This window comes from Onychomys torridus, chromosome 3, assembly GCF_903995425.1.
Source record: "Onychomys torridus chromosome 3, mOncTor1.1, whole genome shotgun sequence".
Classification (NCBI taxonomy): domain Eukaryota; kingdom Metazoa; phylum Chordata; class Mammalia; order Rodentia; family Cricetidae; genus Onychomys; species Onychomys torridus.
In genome coordinates, this window is record NC_050445.1 from 37,676,141 (window position 1) to 37,694,029 (window position 17,889).

The 17,889-nt window shown below is 47.4% G+C and overlaps 1 protein-coding gene across 4 annotated transcripts in view; it reads left to right on the forward strand.

The window, feature by feature from the left end:
* Positions 1-17,889, forward strand: part of Plxna4 (plexin A4) — a 461,538-nt gene that overhangs the window by 78,587 nt on the left and 365,062 nt on the right. For all 4 annotated transcript variants that reach the window (XM_036180450.1, XM_036180449.1, XM_036180451.1 and 1 more), the window contains one exon: positions 10,191-10,373. In XM_036180450.1, coding sequence (XP_036036343.1) covers positions 10,191-10,373 — 183 coding nt within the window. The remainder of the gene's footprint in view (positions 1-10,190; positions 10,374-17,889) is intronic.

The window sequence follows — 17,889 nt, forward strand, 5'->3', positions numbered from 1 at the left end:
CATTCATATGTGTATGTGCACACCAGCCTCATTCAGTGTGGCATAGCACAGTATGAATGGGAGGCTGGACATCTTGTCAATCAACACATGAATAAGTCCCACTGATCACTCCAGATGTGGAGTTCCCTCTAGTTCCTTTCATTGGCACAGGGTGGTGTCTTGGCAAGGATGATGGCCAGGGAGTCTGGACCTTTGGGTCTCAGCCAATGCCAGCTCATGAGCTATTGTAGGACCAGTAAACAGTTTCCCCTATGCTCTAACTTTATGTTAAAGAAGGAGCTGGTGAGACAATATCTATTTAATAAAGAGCAAAAAGGAAGTGCACAGATATTATTAGGAAGTAATGATAGGCCCAGAACCCCTTGACAAATATAAATGACCTCACCCCCACCCTGCACTCACCATTTTACTGTTTTACTGCCCATACGATTTATTGCTGAGTCTTCATCATCAGTATCTTCTTTGGAGAGATTTGGGCTCTACCTAACTGAGTTACATCCAGGTTCTCAGTCCCTAGGATGTGCTTGTTGGCCAGCCTGCCTTCCTTTCTCCAAGTACACAGGATGAACGCTCAGAGGATGCACTTGAAGGAGATACCTTTTGAGGCACAGTCTGGCTGCTCTTACGTTTCAGTGTCCTTTAATTTTTGCAAGGCCAAAGAGAAAGATTCCATAGTCACACGTTGGCAACTGCTCTTATTTCATTAACAAAGTTAAAGAAGAAAGTAGCAGCTAAAGGCACTTTACTCATTCTGTCTGTCCATTGGGATCCTTCTTCCTAGTGAGTCTGCCCTCATATGCTGTCTACATACACATACTTAGATCTGCGAGAGAGCAAAGAAAGCCAGTATCACCCTCCATGTCATGACTATGTCTCTGTCAGCGTTCCAAAATATAATGGGATCTGTTCTGCTGATTTATCCTGCATGCAGGCGACATTACCCAGACACACGGGCTCGAGGAGCAAGAGAGGAAGATACACGGCAACATGAGTGGGGCTAATAAAATTTATTCCCACTAACAAGGGAATGACCTACCCCATAATTCAGCCTGGCGAGCAGGGCCACTGCTTCCCTGTACCTGCCAGGAAACACACAAACTTAATAATCGTGGCATTCCTCACTTCAATTATAGTTCGAGTAGTGGCTGTGGCTGCCTGCCTTAAACTCTGAGAGGAGAACAAGAGCTGGGGATTGATGGGCGGGCTGTGTGGGATTTATCTGCGCCTGACAGGCAGCTGCTAGGGGCGTGTAAAGCTCAAGGTCCAGGAGGGGAGGGAAACTCCCCAAGTGGTATTGCTCACAAGGCTGAGAAATTTCTCTGGGAGTCCCCAGGGGTCCAGTTGGGGCCCCTGGGTTTGCTCCCAGCCTAGTTGCCACCTGCAGAGTTCTGGTTCTCTTGCCAAGCTGGCCCATAGCTGTGGCCTGTGCAGACCTCCATTGTGCCATGTCCTGGCTGTTTGTCAGAGGGAGGAACCTGGGGCCCTCAGCAGCTGGGCTAATGAGGAGAAGGTCATGGGTCCAGCCCCCAGGATCCTGCTTGAGCTCTCCAATGGCTTTGTTCAGCAACCCCTCAGAGGGCCCATGGCAAACACTGTTGGTTGTGGCCTGGCTTGCAGAAAGCATGTTGGGATTAATGCCCCTCTCCTGGGAATGCAGCAGAAATGAGTGGCCTTGGTTCTCTGTTAGAAAGCTAGCTCCTTATCATGACTAGTAAAAGACTCCTTAGATATCTGGTGACATTGGACCACAGTTGATCCCCAAACACATGGAGATTTCAAAGTGAGTATAAAAAGGAACACTGCTTTTGTTTATGACTTCCGTTGCTTCATAGGTATGGAAGTACAATAATTAAGCTTTGGAAACTGCCCCAACTCTCCACAGAGCTCCTAGGACACAATGGGCCTTCTTCTGTCCTGATATTTAGTCCCCTCCCCTCCTTTATGAGATGCCTGGAAGCAGTACTCTTGGTTCTTGGGAACCTTAGCTACAATTTGTTGGGCTGTTTTTCCAGCCCCAAGACACTTTCTACTGAGTCCCTTCAATAACGTATTTGTCTAACTAGGTTATTGTCGCTGTGGCTGGCTAGCCCTCCCTCCTCTCCTCTGTACACATTCATTTTCCCTACAATCCCATTGAAAAGGACACAATAAAGAACCACTGTGAGATGATGCCTTAGTCACTAAGTGGATGGCCTCAGTCCTCCGTTCCTGTTTCTGCTCTCTGTGTTCACAGCCTGGGTTCAGGGGCAGGCTTCACCTGTAACAATCCTTCTCTGGCTTCCTTCTGAGAGTTCAATGCAGGAGGAGCCTCAATACAGTTTACAGAGAGGGTTAGGGATTATGGAGGAGAAAGGAAAGGTAATGCAGATCAGTAAAGCCATCAAAGGGATGGAGGTGTGTGTGTGTGTGTGTGTGTGTGTGTGTGTGTGTGTGTGTGTTAACTCTTTGTTATAGAAATAATCACTTCTCGACAAGGCAAAACCAAAGCCTACTATTGTCTCCTAGAGTTCTTTCTAGGCTCCCGAGAGCCCTCTCTGTTTACCCCTGAGGAGATAGAGCAGAGCATACACAGCCTCCTCTCTAGGGGCCCATGCACTCTGTGCTGCAGGCCCTGGTGCATTTATGAGCACCTGAGGGGTCAGCAGCCATATTTGAGATATGGTTCCTAATAAGTGGGTGATCATTATCAGCCTGTACTGCCGAGCTTCACAATTGGAGTCTGTATTTAGACATGAGCTATTACAGCTTATCTGATCAATACCTGCTTTAAAAAGAAATCCCACATGCGCAGTTCACTGATGCTGGGTTTCTAGCTGAGGCTGGCTATGGACAGTTCCTGGTGTGTGTGTGTGTGTGTGTGTGTGTGTGTAGGTGTAATTAATGCAAAGAGACCTGTGGCTTATGAGGATAAGGAATTCCAAAGGTCCTCTGTCCTCAGGAGCATCGGCTCACATCGGCTCTCCTTTTCCTCCTGTCTTGTATTTCTTTACAAAGCTTCCACTTCCTTTGGAACACATGGATGGACACAAGAAAGGAAGACTTGGACTTTGATGACTGGCCAGGGACCTACTCAGGAGGGGAGGTTTGCTTGTGTCCCGGCTCTGGAGGTGGCAGAGGTCCCCTCCTTAAGCTGCGGCCTCTGCTGTCTCTGAGACTGGAAGATGCCCCCTCTAAGGCCCCTGCCTAGCAATGTGCTGGACATCTGTTTTTGTTCTTGTTGTTGTTCATTTTCTCCTAGACTGGGAATTGGGCTTCTGTTCTCCCTGTAACTTAGTAAGTTACTAGAGCAGCCCTATCCAAGTCTTGATTTTGTTTCCTGTAAAATGGGTTGGTCTGGCCTGGTGATCTTACTCTCTTTTCTGGATAGTACAATAGAATGGTGGTATGCTGTATTTTAAGCCAAAGAACATGAACAGAGACCAAGTCACCTCTGGCCAGAGTCGCTGTCTGTTTCCCGAGCAGCTGATGGCCCGGCCCTGCATTCTCTCCAGGGACACCTGAAACAGGATGTCAGCAGCTTGTCTAAATACAGCCTAGGTCTGTTTCCCTGCTAGAGAAGAACAATTTGGGGGACATCAACTGAGATGTTTGTATCTTTATGTTCTTGGGACTTTCTCTAATGCTTGGTCTTTTACAAATATCCTAAAGCGAATTAATAAGGGAAGATCTGTCAACAGCATTGTTCTCCCAGAAGCTCCAGTTTCCCCTTGCTCAAAGTGAGGAACCCCTCTAGGCTTAAGGGACCCCAGCAGAGGCTCAGATGGCCCCACACTAGGCATTTGGGCAACTTCCTCCCCTCTCATTTAATGGACAGGGTGTTGTGGAAAGATGTTGTAGAGGTTCTCAGAACTCCACATATGAGGCTGGACCCAGAAAGGGAAGAAGGACTGGTTTGCTGCCAGATGGACAGACTATCCTGTTTGCTGCCCTCAGAGCAGGTGTAAAAGAACCAGGTCTGGTTCTTTCATTTTTCTTCCTGGGATCCAGAGCAGTCTGGCAGGGTCGTCCATGGTCAGAGTGTCGGCTGCATCCATCCATCCATCAAGCTGGCTCACCTGATCTGCATTTCTGGGCCAGTGTGGACTATTTGTAAGCAGTGGATGCCTGGGGTGAGAGGGGCAGCCTGTGGCTATGGAAAAAACTATATCCCAGAGCTCAGCTAATTGGCCCACAGGGAGATGGACCTGATGACCCCTGCCTCGTTAGCACTGCCTTTGGACCACTGAGCTCTGGCCTAGATTTGACCTTTCTGTAATAAGGGTTCACTAGAACTCTGGTAAAGGTGGGACAACTGGGGGCCAGGGAAAGCATCTCTCTCTGGCAGGGAAGGGACTGTGAGGAGTGGACCAGGGGTCTGCTAGCTGGCGTGGGGCAGCATCAGGCTCAGGTGCCAACCTACCTCATGACTTTACAGTCTTCATGATGGACTGGCATGGCCATCAGTATGATGGTTGGGTCCTTAAGAGCTGATCACTGGACCTGGGGTTGGAAAGTGATTCTAAGGGATTGGAGGAGATCACCCCCAGTTTCCCCGCCCTGTTGTCTCCTTGAGCCCTTCTCAGGTCTGGGCTCTTCAAGTGGCTGCCTTGTGGTTCTGTCCCAGAGCCAGGGGATATTGCTGGAGGAAGGATGCTGGCAGCCTTTTGTGGAGATGATAGAGTTTTCAGAGTGCCAGTCTCTGCAGAGTGGGAGCAATTTCCCTGTAATTGGTAAAGTAACCGTAACTGCTCTGTCATTTGTATGTAGCGACACATAATTGCACGGTAACCTTTGCGGCTGTGTGAGAGGGAAGCGCAGTGAGCTATTAGATTGTAATTTGGAGTGTCAGCTTTGGCTCCCCATGCCACCTTACCATGGCTGCTGGTGCTTAGCAGGCCACTGGGGAGCTGTTGTGGGGCCTTTGGCATTTAGGTCCAACTTGGATGGGGTGCTGCTATCTAATGACCTCTCTTAGGGGATAAAGTCCAGCATGTGGATGCCCATCCCCTCCTCAGTGGGGATAAAGGCCACTCTCGCTTCTTTGAAAACCCAGGAACACTAAGAAGATCATGAACATGTGGTTGTCTTGGCCTCGCTCAGGCTTTCAGATGATGGATCTGGTTGGAACACAAGGTTTTGCTGTTTAAATGAAATTGTTTCATCTTCTGGATCAAGAAAGACCATTCCTTTGCTTCTTCATTTAGCTTCTTGGGTACAATTTCTACCCCATCCTTAGAGACAACTCTAGTCCTTCAATCTCCACAACACTCATGAGGTAGAAACCATATATTTCCTTAGCACTGCTGAGACTCACCAAAGTTAGTGGATTTGTCTCCAGCTGACAAATAATAGTAAGGGCTAGTGCTCTTGTAGCATTTACTGATGGTGGACAGTATTCTGAATGGATTAGATGATCTAATCTTCACCACAGCACTATGAAATATGTTCTGGTATCACAAGTCCCATGTTACAAATGATCAGCCTTAGTCAAATGATTTGCCCACGGTTACAAAGTTCAGATTTGTTAACCACTGGGAAACCAAAGCTTTTATTTGCTCATCTCTCTACCTGTTTGCCAGCCTGCTGTCCATCCACCCATCTATTTACCTCATGTTTCATAACCTAGTGTGAACCAGGCACTAAGCTAAGAGGGCAGAGATGCAAAAGGCATGGTCCCACCCTCCTCCTCAGAGTCCCTAGAACACAGTCAGTCACTCATCCAAGCCTTAGCCTGCACACTGAAAAACCATTTGAAATAGAATTTATTACTAAATATCCTTGCAAATAAATACAAAGTATAACACACCAAAGTTAACCAGACCCAAATTTTATACAGCTTAATGAATTTATATCTATTTAGAAATGGCATTTCGAATGGAGGCTGTAAAGCTTACATCAAATTTCTTACTTTCAGTATCAAATAGATTTTATGCACTTGTTAAGCACCAAAAACAGAAGATCCATGACAGAACTAGAACTAGAGAAAGAGTTAACTTTATATTCTTTTTCATAACTTGTCTCCTTTATGAGCACTTAGTCCTTTCTCATCTCCTACCACTCAGTTTTTCTTGTTCTCTTTCCTTCATTTTATACTGTACCCACATGTATATTTGTTCACACATATACAGATATTATTGACTATATTCTATACTGTACCCACATATATATTTGTTTACATATATACAGATATTACTGACTATTTTCTATACTGTTAACCACTAGGGAAGCAAATCTTTTATTTGGTCACCTATCCCCCTATCTGTCTGTCCATCCTTCCATCCATCTACCCATCAGTATACCACCTGTATGTCTTAACCTATTATGAACCAGGCACTAAGCTAAGGGTCCGAAGATGCTTAAAACACATTCTCTTGTCTCACTCTCAGAGTCCCTGTAATGCAATGGGGTCACTCATCTTCATTTGTATCCCATGCATTCTATGAGGATTTTTGCGGACAGTGGAAAGAAAATAATATGTCCTTTTGGTAGTGAGTAATGTCTGTCTCTGGCCTGTCAATAACATTATCCAAGTGGTACCCACATGCATTCCCTTGTGATGGAATTATGGTCTTCCTCTGTAAGAATGGAGCTCATTGGCCAGCCAGCCTCGCTGAATCGATGAACTTCAGGTTAATGAGGGACCATGTCTCTAAAAATAAGGTGGAAAGTGATTGAAGATGATGCCTGATATTGACCTGTGGCTTCCACATGCCGTTTAGACCTATGTGCACATGCACACACGAACACACACACACACACACACACACACACACACACACACACACACACACACACAATGGGGGTATATGAGGAAGACCTATCATGCTGGCAGCTGTAACATGCTCATGGGCATTTGTGAAGTGACTGGAGGGAGAGGCCAGGCCTAGGCCTGCAGGCACAGCTAGACTCTTGATTACAACTAAGTTTTGTCCTGGCTCTTGTGACTGTGGCTCTAATAATACTGTTAATGGGGCCCTGGGGAAGACCCAGCTAGGGTCAGAGCAAATGCTCTGCACCCTTCACCCAGGCACCCAGGGATACATACCGTCCTCACCTGCCCACAGCTTCCACCAATTAGCCTGGAGCCAGGCATCTGCACTCTATGGGCATCTATCTGCAGGTCTTTGGGCAGGGAGAGTCTTGCAGATCTTTTGCCTGTGCTGTAATTACCCTGAGGCTGCAGCTCAGGAGGCTGCAAGGGTCTCTGTTCCCCACAGCCATCAGTCTGTGAGGAACACAGTCTTGTGTTGCAGACTGAATTCTACTAACAGAATCACACAAGATAGCTTCCCTCACTGAAGGGCTTCCAGGTGGCAGGTAGCCTTTTTCATTGCCTCATCCAGTCCCTATATTGACCCCACCTTGCTATTTGACAACCCAGGAAGGTGAGCCTTGGGGGACAGTCATAGTAAGTTACACCTCAGAGAGACAGCTCAACAGCTGTGCAACTTTGTCCTTTGATATTTTTTCAGTACTTCACTGTGGAAAAACAAAACAAAACAAAACAAAACATCCCTCCCAAGGTGCTTCAGCTTTGAGGAAACTAAGAAAGGGCACTTTTCAGAATGGCTGGGGGAACCTCAGCAACCTGATTGGCTAAGCCTCATCACCTGGGGTCTCATTCAAAACTGAGCTCTGGGGAAGCCAGGGGTGGAGGATGCCATTTCCCACTTTGTCATCCATGAGCTCCTGACTGCATCTTCTGTCTCCTTTAAGCTGACGGACAATACTAGGGCAGAGAATGTGGATGACAAATATCATGGTACAGGCATGGAGACCCCTGACGAGTCCTGGCATGGAGTCCTATGATCCAGCAGGAACAGAACCCCCAGCTCAGAGAGTCAGGCTGGGCTACCCTACCCTAGCTTCCTTCCTGGTTAAAATATATATATCCTCACCTGGAGCCCTTTGCTGTGACAGGCTGCAGCCAAAGAGACTCACAGGTAATGCCTTTCTGCCTTTGACAGCATGACTTCATGGTACAGTTGTCTGAATGCGCAGTCTGTTTGGGTAGGGAGCAGTTGAGTTGTTTGCTTCACCCAGCTAAGGGGAAATACCTTTCAGTTACCTGGGTCACTCAAATGCTCTTCTAGATAAAAGCGGAGAAGCCTACATTTCCCCCTGCCTCCAGTTAACTAGGGGATGTGTGGATGATGGGGGGGGGGCTCCCTCTCTCCCTGCCTCAGTTTCTCCTTGTGCAGAGTGGATCATCATTCAGCTTCAGCTCTTTGGAAGATGGGTCAAAATGGGCAGAATACAAACTTTGCTGGTAGCAGAGATCTTTGTAGCACAATGTAGGCAGAGACAATTAGGGATGCGGATTCTTTGTGACCCGGAATCGGCAACATTCAAGGACGGTGAGGCTTCCGGGCACCCCAGCATGCCCTTGGAACACCTGGCAGGTTGCCATAGTTGCCTGGATCTTTCTTTCTCTCATGTATCCATCTTTTGCCTACCGCCTGCCTCCTTTCCCCTTTCCTTATGATAGGAAGGAAGATGCAGGCGAGACCAGATCTGAAGCTTCACCACAAACTTCACGCTACGGTGTTTTTTTTTTATTGTTTGTTTCGTTTTTGCTTTTATTTTTAGAGGGGACGGGGAGAGTTTTGTTGCATCTGAGCTATTGGACCAGATGTGTGTAGCAGAGGCTGGAGGCGTCCAAAGACACAGGACAGACATTTGTTCCACATGTAGAAGGAAGGGAGAGGGGAATGAACTCCTAGTGTTCAGTATCTTGTCCTCGATCCATGGTGCCTATCCTTGCTCCCCTTCAGGAAGGAATGGGAAAGCCCTAGGTCCTGGAGAGCAGAGTTGGCCACTTTCACAGGGTTGTGTTGGCAAGAGCCTGCCTGCTGTTCCCCAGAAGCCTCTTGCTTTGACTGGATTTAAGCCTTTAAAAAAGCGACACCTTGTATTTTATTTCACTCTTGTCTCTGGAAGGTCCAGAGACGTTTACAGGCCTGAGTTTGATAGGTATTACGGGTAGCCCATCAAAAGGCAGGGACTATGTCCTTCAACTTTACAGTGTAGAAAATAAAAAGCACAGGAAGACAGAGTAACTCTTCTGAGGCCACACAGTGCTTCCAAGAAAGGAGTAGAAATCCAGTCAATTCCCAGCACTGAGCCAACCCAGAGCTGCTTGAGAGGACTGTTACAGCTCTCATCAGCCACTGTAGAGGTCTTTGCCCTCCTGGGTGTAACAGAATCCAAAGGGGACCCCACTGCTGCAAGGTAGGAACCAGAAGCCTGGTATGAAAAGTATACAGATTGAGGGGAAAGATTGAGAAAGTGGTCCAGGAGCCCTCCCTTTTGAGCCCCGACCCCTGGAGGTTTTGTTTCCTGGAGTCTGGAGAAGAATTGGGTCATTTGTATCATGGGCTATTGAAGAGCCTCCCATGTAGAGAGTACTTAACAGGGTAGATTGGTTTGAAAATGAAGACATTTGGGGAAGCCCAAGCCAAGATACCTTCCTCTTTAAGGGCTCTCCTATGGCCCACATAATGTCACATTTTGCAGGAGGTTATCCAAGAGGTCCTTTGATGTGGGACATCCTTGGGGAGCTTGATCCACAGATTGTGTCCTGGGCAAGGCTGCTATAGGCATGACAAGGCTACAGATGCCCCTTCACTGTGCTCTAGGAGACAGGAGACCAAAGGGCAGAGCCTGAGCAGGTACCGATCTTGCTCCTTTGGCTCCTCGTCCTTTGCTGATCATTTGGGCATGGCTCTGTGCTCCCGTTAGCCACACTTTAAGTGTCCAGACTTCATTCTCTCCTTGTGAGCTCTCACTAGTACATCTGCTCCAAGCCAGTGTGGAGACACAGTCATGGAGGTTGCTTCTCTCTTACACCAGAGCCCAGGTGTTTGTAGCTCATGCCGGGGACTAGCGGAGAACTTTCCCATGTGACGGTGAAGGTGGACAGTCAAGTTCACCAGGATGGTACTTAGAAGGCATGGAGGAGATGCTGTGGTGTGGTGAAAAGAACCTCCAAGGATCTGTGCTGCTGCTATGGGCTTGCAGCTGTTTACTTGGGGAATTTAGATAAACCACCTAGCTCCTCTGCAGCTGAGCTTCTCATGCAGGGAAAAAAAAAGGATTTGGAACAAACAGTCCATTGCTAAGGAATCTTCCAGCTCTGGAGTTTCCTGGCTTCACACCTTTGCCATTTCCCTCCATGGTTTTTTCTAATGTTTCTCCCATTTAATTTCCAGCTCCTAACCATTGATGACAACTTCTGTGGCCTGGATATGAATGCCCCTCTGGGAGTGTCTGAAATGGTACGTGGCATCCCGGTCTTCACGGAGGACAGGGACCGCATGACTTCTGTCATCGCGTATGTCTACAAGAATCACTCTCTGGCCTTCGTGGGCACCAAAAGTGGCAAGCTAAAGAAGGTAGGAATGAGGTGCGGTTGTTCTGATGGTTGTGAAGACAGTCTGTCCCCACAGTGTCTCACTGTCATGGGCCTGGCGGGCTGGGAAGACAGATTTGAGCTGAGGAGATTTGCTGCTGTTGAGGTTACAGACGTTGTGTGTCCTTTCTCTGCCTCCATTTGTAGGCTGTTGTGGGAATCAGTGTTTAAGTGGGTGGATTCACCCTTCCCAAGAGCTGGCATGCACATGAGACTTGTTAGCCCAGCCTTGCTAGGTGGTTCCAAATGGTGTATTCTGTTCCACTTGGCCTTGTGCCCTTAGGCAAGGGCTCTATTAAGTCTAGGTGGCTGGAGAAGGTGGACTGGGGGGAGGGCTGTGCCTGTTCCTCTTGTTCCAGCCCTTATGGGCTGGTGCATCCATCTGGAATTCATTCAGGGAACAGATGGAGCAATGTGCAGACCTGCTTGAGAACTGCTCATGGGGCTAAGAGCCAGCTTGTGAGAAGAGGACACCATGGCTGCCATGCAGACACAGAAGTGGCTTATGGATGGCTGGACTCATATGTTCTGAGGACTTGGCCACCGACCCTTGTCCTGGCATATTGGGCAACCTTGGCCCCCTGGCAGCGTCGGGTATACCTGCCCATTCAGAGATATTCTTGGCCATGGATCCTTGAGGGGGTTGGAAGGGGCTCGATTGTGAGCTATCTTTGATGGGTTTAAGTCTTTGTAACTCTGGAAACCAGAGGTTCTGCTTTCTGTTGGCTGGTTATTAATTGCTCTTTAGCTTATTTAGGCTTCCCTTGGCAATTTCCAAACACTGTGTGATTCAGACTAGGTAAAATGATGATGACTGAACCTTGATCCCTCCTTTCCCTTTGATGTGTGTCTTGGCATTAACTTTGAATAGTCGTGACGTCATAGTCTATGTAAGTTAGAAGGCTGTGTCTATTCTGCTATGTTACTACATAGTACCACAGTAAATAAATACTTCCTCCATGTGGACTTGATATTCAAGCATAAGGTGTAGGTCTGGAATGTAACTGTGGAGGGCATGTGAGACAGGATCAGGAGTGAGTGGTGAGTGTATAGAATAATTATTGAATATCTGGGGGAAAAAAAAAAACAGAGTCTGCTGCTGGAGTGTCACGGTTCTCAGAAGAAAGCACACATGGTACCATGTGCTTAATCCTGTACCCCATTTCTGTGTCCTTTCTTAATCTACTCATTGTCTGTACATCCTCAAGAATTATATTTCCTGGGTCCCTACCTTTTCTGTGTCATGCATAATTGAATCCCTTCTCGCTGCCATGGTTCCTTGGAGTTTCTACCCATGTACTGAACTGAGTTCTATAGATACCCAGAGAATGTGCAGCAAGGTGTTGGTCCTCAAATAGCTCCAGTGTCTAATTGCTGCTACCTGCCTGCTTCTTCCTCTCAGGCTCCCTCATGATCCGTGGCAGTCACCACTTTGCCACTTAGGTGATGTGGCCAGCTCCCCCTTTTTTTCAGGCTTAGGCTTTAAGTTTTGAGTGGGCTAGGAAATCAGACCCCCAAACTTGCTCAATATGTGTCTAGTAGGCCTGGGTACAACCACAAGAGAAGTCTATGAGTTTCCTGTAGTCAGAGACCTTGTGGGTACCTCTGCTGGCTCTTCAAGAGGGCTCTGCTTTTGCTATTACTCACTTTGCTGGAAAAGTGAATTCTAAATCCCAGAGGCAGGCTATAGTTTGGATCATCTGTGAGATGCTTGGCCCTACCAGAAAATGGTGAAACTTTTGGGAGGTAGGGGCTAGTACAGGGCCCAATGGGCATCAGGTCTTGCCCTTGCATGGAATAGTCTAGTCCCATCCCTTCATTTCCCTGTCTGTCTGTCTGTCTGTCTGTCTCTTTTCCTCTTTCGTTTCCTGACTCACAGTGTGAATTACTTTCTCCCCATCCCATGCTGTTACTGTCATGCTGTATCAACTTGCCACTCTACAAAAACAATGAGGCCAAGTGAAATTAGACTGGAACTTTCTAAATTGTGGGCCCAAATTCCTCCTTTCTCTCTGAGTAAGTTAATTGTCTTAGACATTTTGTGATAGTGATAAGACACTGTCCAATGCAATTACCATACACCGTTCATGCAATGAAGTGTCTATTGACTGGCTACATCGGCTCCCACAGGGAGACTAAACACTATTGAGAGTAAGTCCACAAGCACTTTGGGGTGTATTAACTCATTTCTCTGGTGAGCCCCATCTTAGTACAATGGGAGAAGCAACTTTCTTCACCCTAAAAGACTGTTACCCATGGAATCTCAGACCAGCTGTCCAGACAGAATAGCCCCTGGATGAGGGGTAATTGTATGTCATTTTTGGAGTTGTTTAAACTGTGTTGCCAGTGACAGGAATGTGGAGAGTTCTTTGCACACAACAGAACAGACAGTTATTGTTGAAAATATACTTTTTCTGGACTCAACTTCACTGTAAATCTGAGATAATTTAGAACAGCACAGAAGACTGTCTCCTGTCACTGAGACTCAATATCACACAACTCCATGAGTGGGTGTGAGCATACCCCAGGAGCCTGGGTGAGCAAATGCACAGAAACCACCCTTCTGGGGCAATGTAGAGGCAACGCCATGCATGGGTGACAGGCAACACCTAATGGGAAACTTGGGGACTTTCTTAGCCACATTCGGACTGGCATTTCCCACCTTTCCCTTGGTGGGCTTGTGTAAGAACAGTCCGGCTTGAGCCACCTGAGATGCTATATTTAATTTCCACAGCAGTGGTGTGGGGCTGGCGAGGCATAAATATCTGAAAGCTAGGATGAGAGTTGTTGCATGGTGGGGAATGAACTGGTCCTTCTGGGCTGGGGGAGGGGGAGCTTACCACCCAGGCAGCCAAACTTTCTGCTCCACAGGTTCCCAGTGGCAGCTGCTTAATAGCTTTGCTCAAGCCTGGTGTCTGCTCCTGCAGACTCAGCACAGCCAGCCCAGGGGACAGTCTGAGTTGGAAAAGGAAGGCAGGGCTGCCATGTCTGTTGTTTGAAATAATAAAAAGTGAAAGTGGCCCATTTGTTTATTTTCCTAGACAATAGAACTTCCCACCGCCAGTAGCTCAAGGGCACCACGCCCCTTTCCCTGCAATAACTCTGATTTGCTTTTTCCCAGAGGTTATCAGACCTACTGCCACCTTTCTGGGCAGAGGCCCAGCCATAGCTGGCTGGAGGCTGCAGCTGAACTTTTGCAGCAAGTTTTGTGAGCCACTGAGCCCAGGGTGTGAGGATAATGACAATCATACAGCAGCCGTAATTACAGAGTTGGCGTCCTCCAGCCCTATAATAATCTCCTGAGTGTACGGAGGCCTTTCAGAGTTCTCTGCAGCATGACAAGGGACTCGAAGTGGGCAAGGTGGGCGGGCAGGGGCTTGGATGGTTGCTGGGAGTAAGGGAAGTTGGCTGTGGGCTTTAGGGACCCGAGAGCCAGACTTCAGCTATCCATAGGCTGCCCTCAAAATGACTGACTTTTCATTTTATTTGAAAGGTATGGGTTCCAATTATTTGCAGCCTTGCCTTTGATGGCCATAATTTCACTCCTTGAGTGCACATCGCATGAGGTGAGGGGAAAGGAGGTGAGGAAAGTGCCAATTTGGATGTCTTTTGTGTTTTCTGGTGTGTGTGTGTGTGTGTGTGTGTGTGTGTGTGTGTGTGCATGCATTTGGCAGACTTTCCCCATGGTGAACATAAAAGGCATGTTCTGTTAAGAAATCTGGCATATAAATGCTGAAATCATCAGGAGGTGCCCGGGAACTCTGAAGAACCCACAGCCTGTTCAAATTTCATCTGCACGCAAAATCCATGAGGCAAACACCATCTTGCCTGGCTTTAGGGTGTCTGTGTGAATGTTGGGGTATCTAGATTAAAAATCTGTTTGCTTCCATATCTCTGCTGCAGTCCTTTCTGATCCCCTCTCTGCACTAAGTGATCATATTTTATAGTTGCTGATCAGCACTGAATTACTGCCTGACAACAGAGGGAGAGACTGACGTTCCTCCTCGTGAACCACAACATCATAAACTTCCGCTGGAGGTGTGATCGCTCCTTTCGTTCTGTGCTTGTGTTTTTCCCCAGTGCTTTCTGCTGCGTTACACTGTTCGTATCTAAGGGGCGGAGCGCACACTGGTGTTGGTTAAACAGAGCTCTGGCTCTTTCTGCTGTGTGTCTGGATTCCTAGTGCTCCTGGCTGTGATCACATATACCTGCAAGAACTAGACGGAGGGAATATTCCATTTGGCTCATGGTTCAGGACCTAGAACTCATCCTGGATCAGAAGGCACTGCAGTGGGGTTGGTCCTGTTCATGGCAGCAGCAGGTGACTGCTTTCTCACATCTCCATGGATCAGGGGACAGAGAAAGGGGGAATGCTGAAGCTCAGAAGGATTTCTGTTTTGCCTTTTTCTTCAGATGAGGACCCAGTCTACATTCAGGATTGATATTACCCTCCTCAATTAGTCCTTTGGGGGAGGCATATAGACACATTTAAAGGTGCATTCCACTAACATCCTAGGCATTTCTGAATCCCATCAAGTTGATAATCAAAAGAAACAATGACAGTGCCTGCAGCAGAGTATATGTTTGAGGCATCCATGCTCCAGAGGCATCCATGCTCCAAGCTAGACCAGCTGCTCAGGATGGGACCGAAGTGTGTGTCTCCAGGCGGAGTGAATAGTAGTGTAAAACACACCATCCAGCCTTCATTGCAGTGTCCCACAGATCGATTTCATCGTCTTGTATTTCCTGGTCTTGTTTTAAATCAATTTATCTGTGTTCCTGGGCCTACAAGTGGGAACCACTCCCAATTTGAGGTGGGTCATGGGGACTCACACTAGGTGTGATTCAGAGCACAACTTCTCAGGATTGAACGCTGTGTGCATGCATGTGTGTGTGAGACAGAGAGAGGAGAGAGGGAGAGGGGAAAGAGAGAGAGAGAAAGGAGAGAGGGGAGATAAGGGAGAGAGAGAGAGAGAGAGAGAGAGAGAGAGAGAGAGAGAGAGAGAACAAGCGAGAGAGAGAGAACACTTGAGCCAATAGGGCTTAAATCATACAGCTGTATCATACATCTGGGAATTCTTTTGAAATTCTGGACTCTGAAAATTTGAGTCTACTTTAATTAAAAATAAAACCAGGAGATTGGCAAGATGTCTCAGAGGGTAATGGTGCTTTCCACACAAGCTTGATGACCCAAGTTCAATCCCCAGGAACCCACATGAAGTGGGAGAGAACTAACTCTACATCATGGTATGTGCACATGGACACACACACACACGATCCCCCCAAATTATAATAAATAAAATGTAAAATGAACCCATGCCATGTAGAGCTGAGCAGATGGGTGGAAGTATCTGGAAACCTAGGGCAGCTCAGTGTTGGGGTGCTGTGTGTTGACCAGGAGCAGGATAGAAATCATACTGTGCTGATTCAGCTTTGGCCATTCAGCCTGGTTGTGCTATGCACTTTTCCACCTTGAGCTGCTATTGTGAGTTTGCCTAAGTAAGGAAGCAACAGGAAGGAAAAGTGTGAAAGGATTGGTGCTGAGCCGTTTCTCCAGCGGGGAGGACCCTCCTAGAAGCCTGCTCTGATTGTTTCCACTGTACTGTTTCATGTGTCTTAGCCTGGTTTTGGCTAGTGTTAAACCTTAATGAATTTTAACCTATGCTTTATGCACAAGAAGGGGAAACTGAGGCTGAAGACGCTACAGTCAAGGTAACCCCCTAACCAGGCACAGAGCCAATTCTGTCACCAGGCATCCAACCTAGGCAGCCCAAGCCTGGCTTTTAGGAATAATTTTGCCCTGGGTTGACCTGGCTGCTTCTGGACACTTCTCTTACCCCATCTCAATCTCTGTCGTGGTTTAAGCTTTCTCTTCATGTTATACTCAGTAAGCAAGGAGAACGACCCACTTGGTGAATGCCCTCTCCAGCGTATTTTATGTGCTTGATACTATGAAGCCCTCAACCATCCTTTTATCATAAATATTTCTCCATTGGTCTTATTTTCTTCCCTTCTCTTATTTTCCATGAGTTTGCCCATGGGCCCATCTGCTTTCTCTGAAGGGATCTCAAGCAGCCATTTAAATGTGACTGGAGTAAGCGTAGGGCATGTCCTTAATGTGGTCTCTGCTGTAGCTGCCTTCAAGGCAGCTTGACAGCCATGGCTGGATGTTGGCACCTTCTCTTGTGGCTTCCTGCAGAGACACACATTGGGATCCCCAGCAAACAGTGCCTCAGGGTACCTGTCATTCTCTTCCCCAGGAGACCAGTGTTAGAGTTCATGAGTGAAGGACAGTGGGAGAAACAATTTTTGCCAATTCAGAATTTATTAATGTACATGTCACTTCTTTGATTTGTATGTGTGTATACACATTTGTGTGGTAAGATCCTGATCATATATTAAAATGAAGACATTGAAATTGAAGAAAGTGCCACTGAACCACTCCAAATCATAGCACACATTCAGACAACTGACATACAGATGTCAGGCGCACTGGAGGAATTTATCCAGTGACACATACAATTGAAGTAAAACATTACACTTTACTAGAACATATCATTAGGAGGGAAGCTGGCGGTGAATCAGGAGTCTGGACGTGTAACCAAGACAACAAAAATGGGAGAGGACAAGAGACACAATGTGCAGAGGAAGAGGGGAGAGGCAGAAGGCATGAGAAGCAGGCTTCCAGGAGCCATTGCCCACCCCACCCCCCTACCTGTTGGGCTCTTCACTTCTGACTCCCAGTTAGAAGAGAATAGTATCTAGGGGTTCAATACAGAGAAAGGCCATAACAAAGATGGAACCAGGGAAGGGCTTCATCACCACAAGCTGCTGTGACTTTCTGGACCCCTCTGATGGAGAAGGTACTATAGATGGTATCAGCTGGACTGAGTTGTAGTGGACCTGCTGGTGTCTTCCTTAGGGCTCTGCTTAGACTCTCCTTGTTCTTAGGGTATGTCTGAATGTGACTACCAAGCTTGCTTCTTGGTGATGTCATAGTGGTTTTCCTAGGAGCTTTGGTTTATTGTAAAAACATCTACAGTGTCTTTGTTGTTGTTGTTGCTGCTGGTAACTTCTTAGATGAGTTTTTCTTCTTTTTTTTTTTCTCTTATTAAGGAAGTTTCTACTCATTTTTACATGCCAACTACAGATTCCCCTCTCCTTCCTCCTCCTGCCTTCCAGCCTCCCTCTCCCCCCCAACCCACCCTCCATTCCCACCTCCTCCAAGGCAAGGCCTCCTATGGGGAGTCAGCAGAGCTTGGTGCATTCAGTTGAGGCAGGTCCAAGCCCCTCCACCTGCACCAAGGCTGTGTAAGGTGTTCCACCATAGGCACTGGGCTCCAAAAAGTCAGCTCATGAACCAGGGAAGGATCCTGATCCTACTGCCAGGGGCTGCTTAAGCAGGTCAAACTAAAGAACTGTCTCGCCTATGCAGAGGGCCTAGTCCAGTCCCATGGGGGCTCTGCAGCTATTGGTCCACAGTTCATGAGTTCCCACCA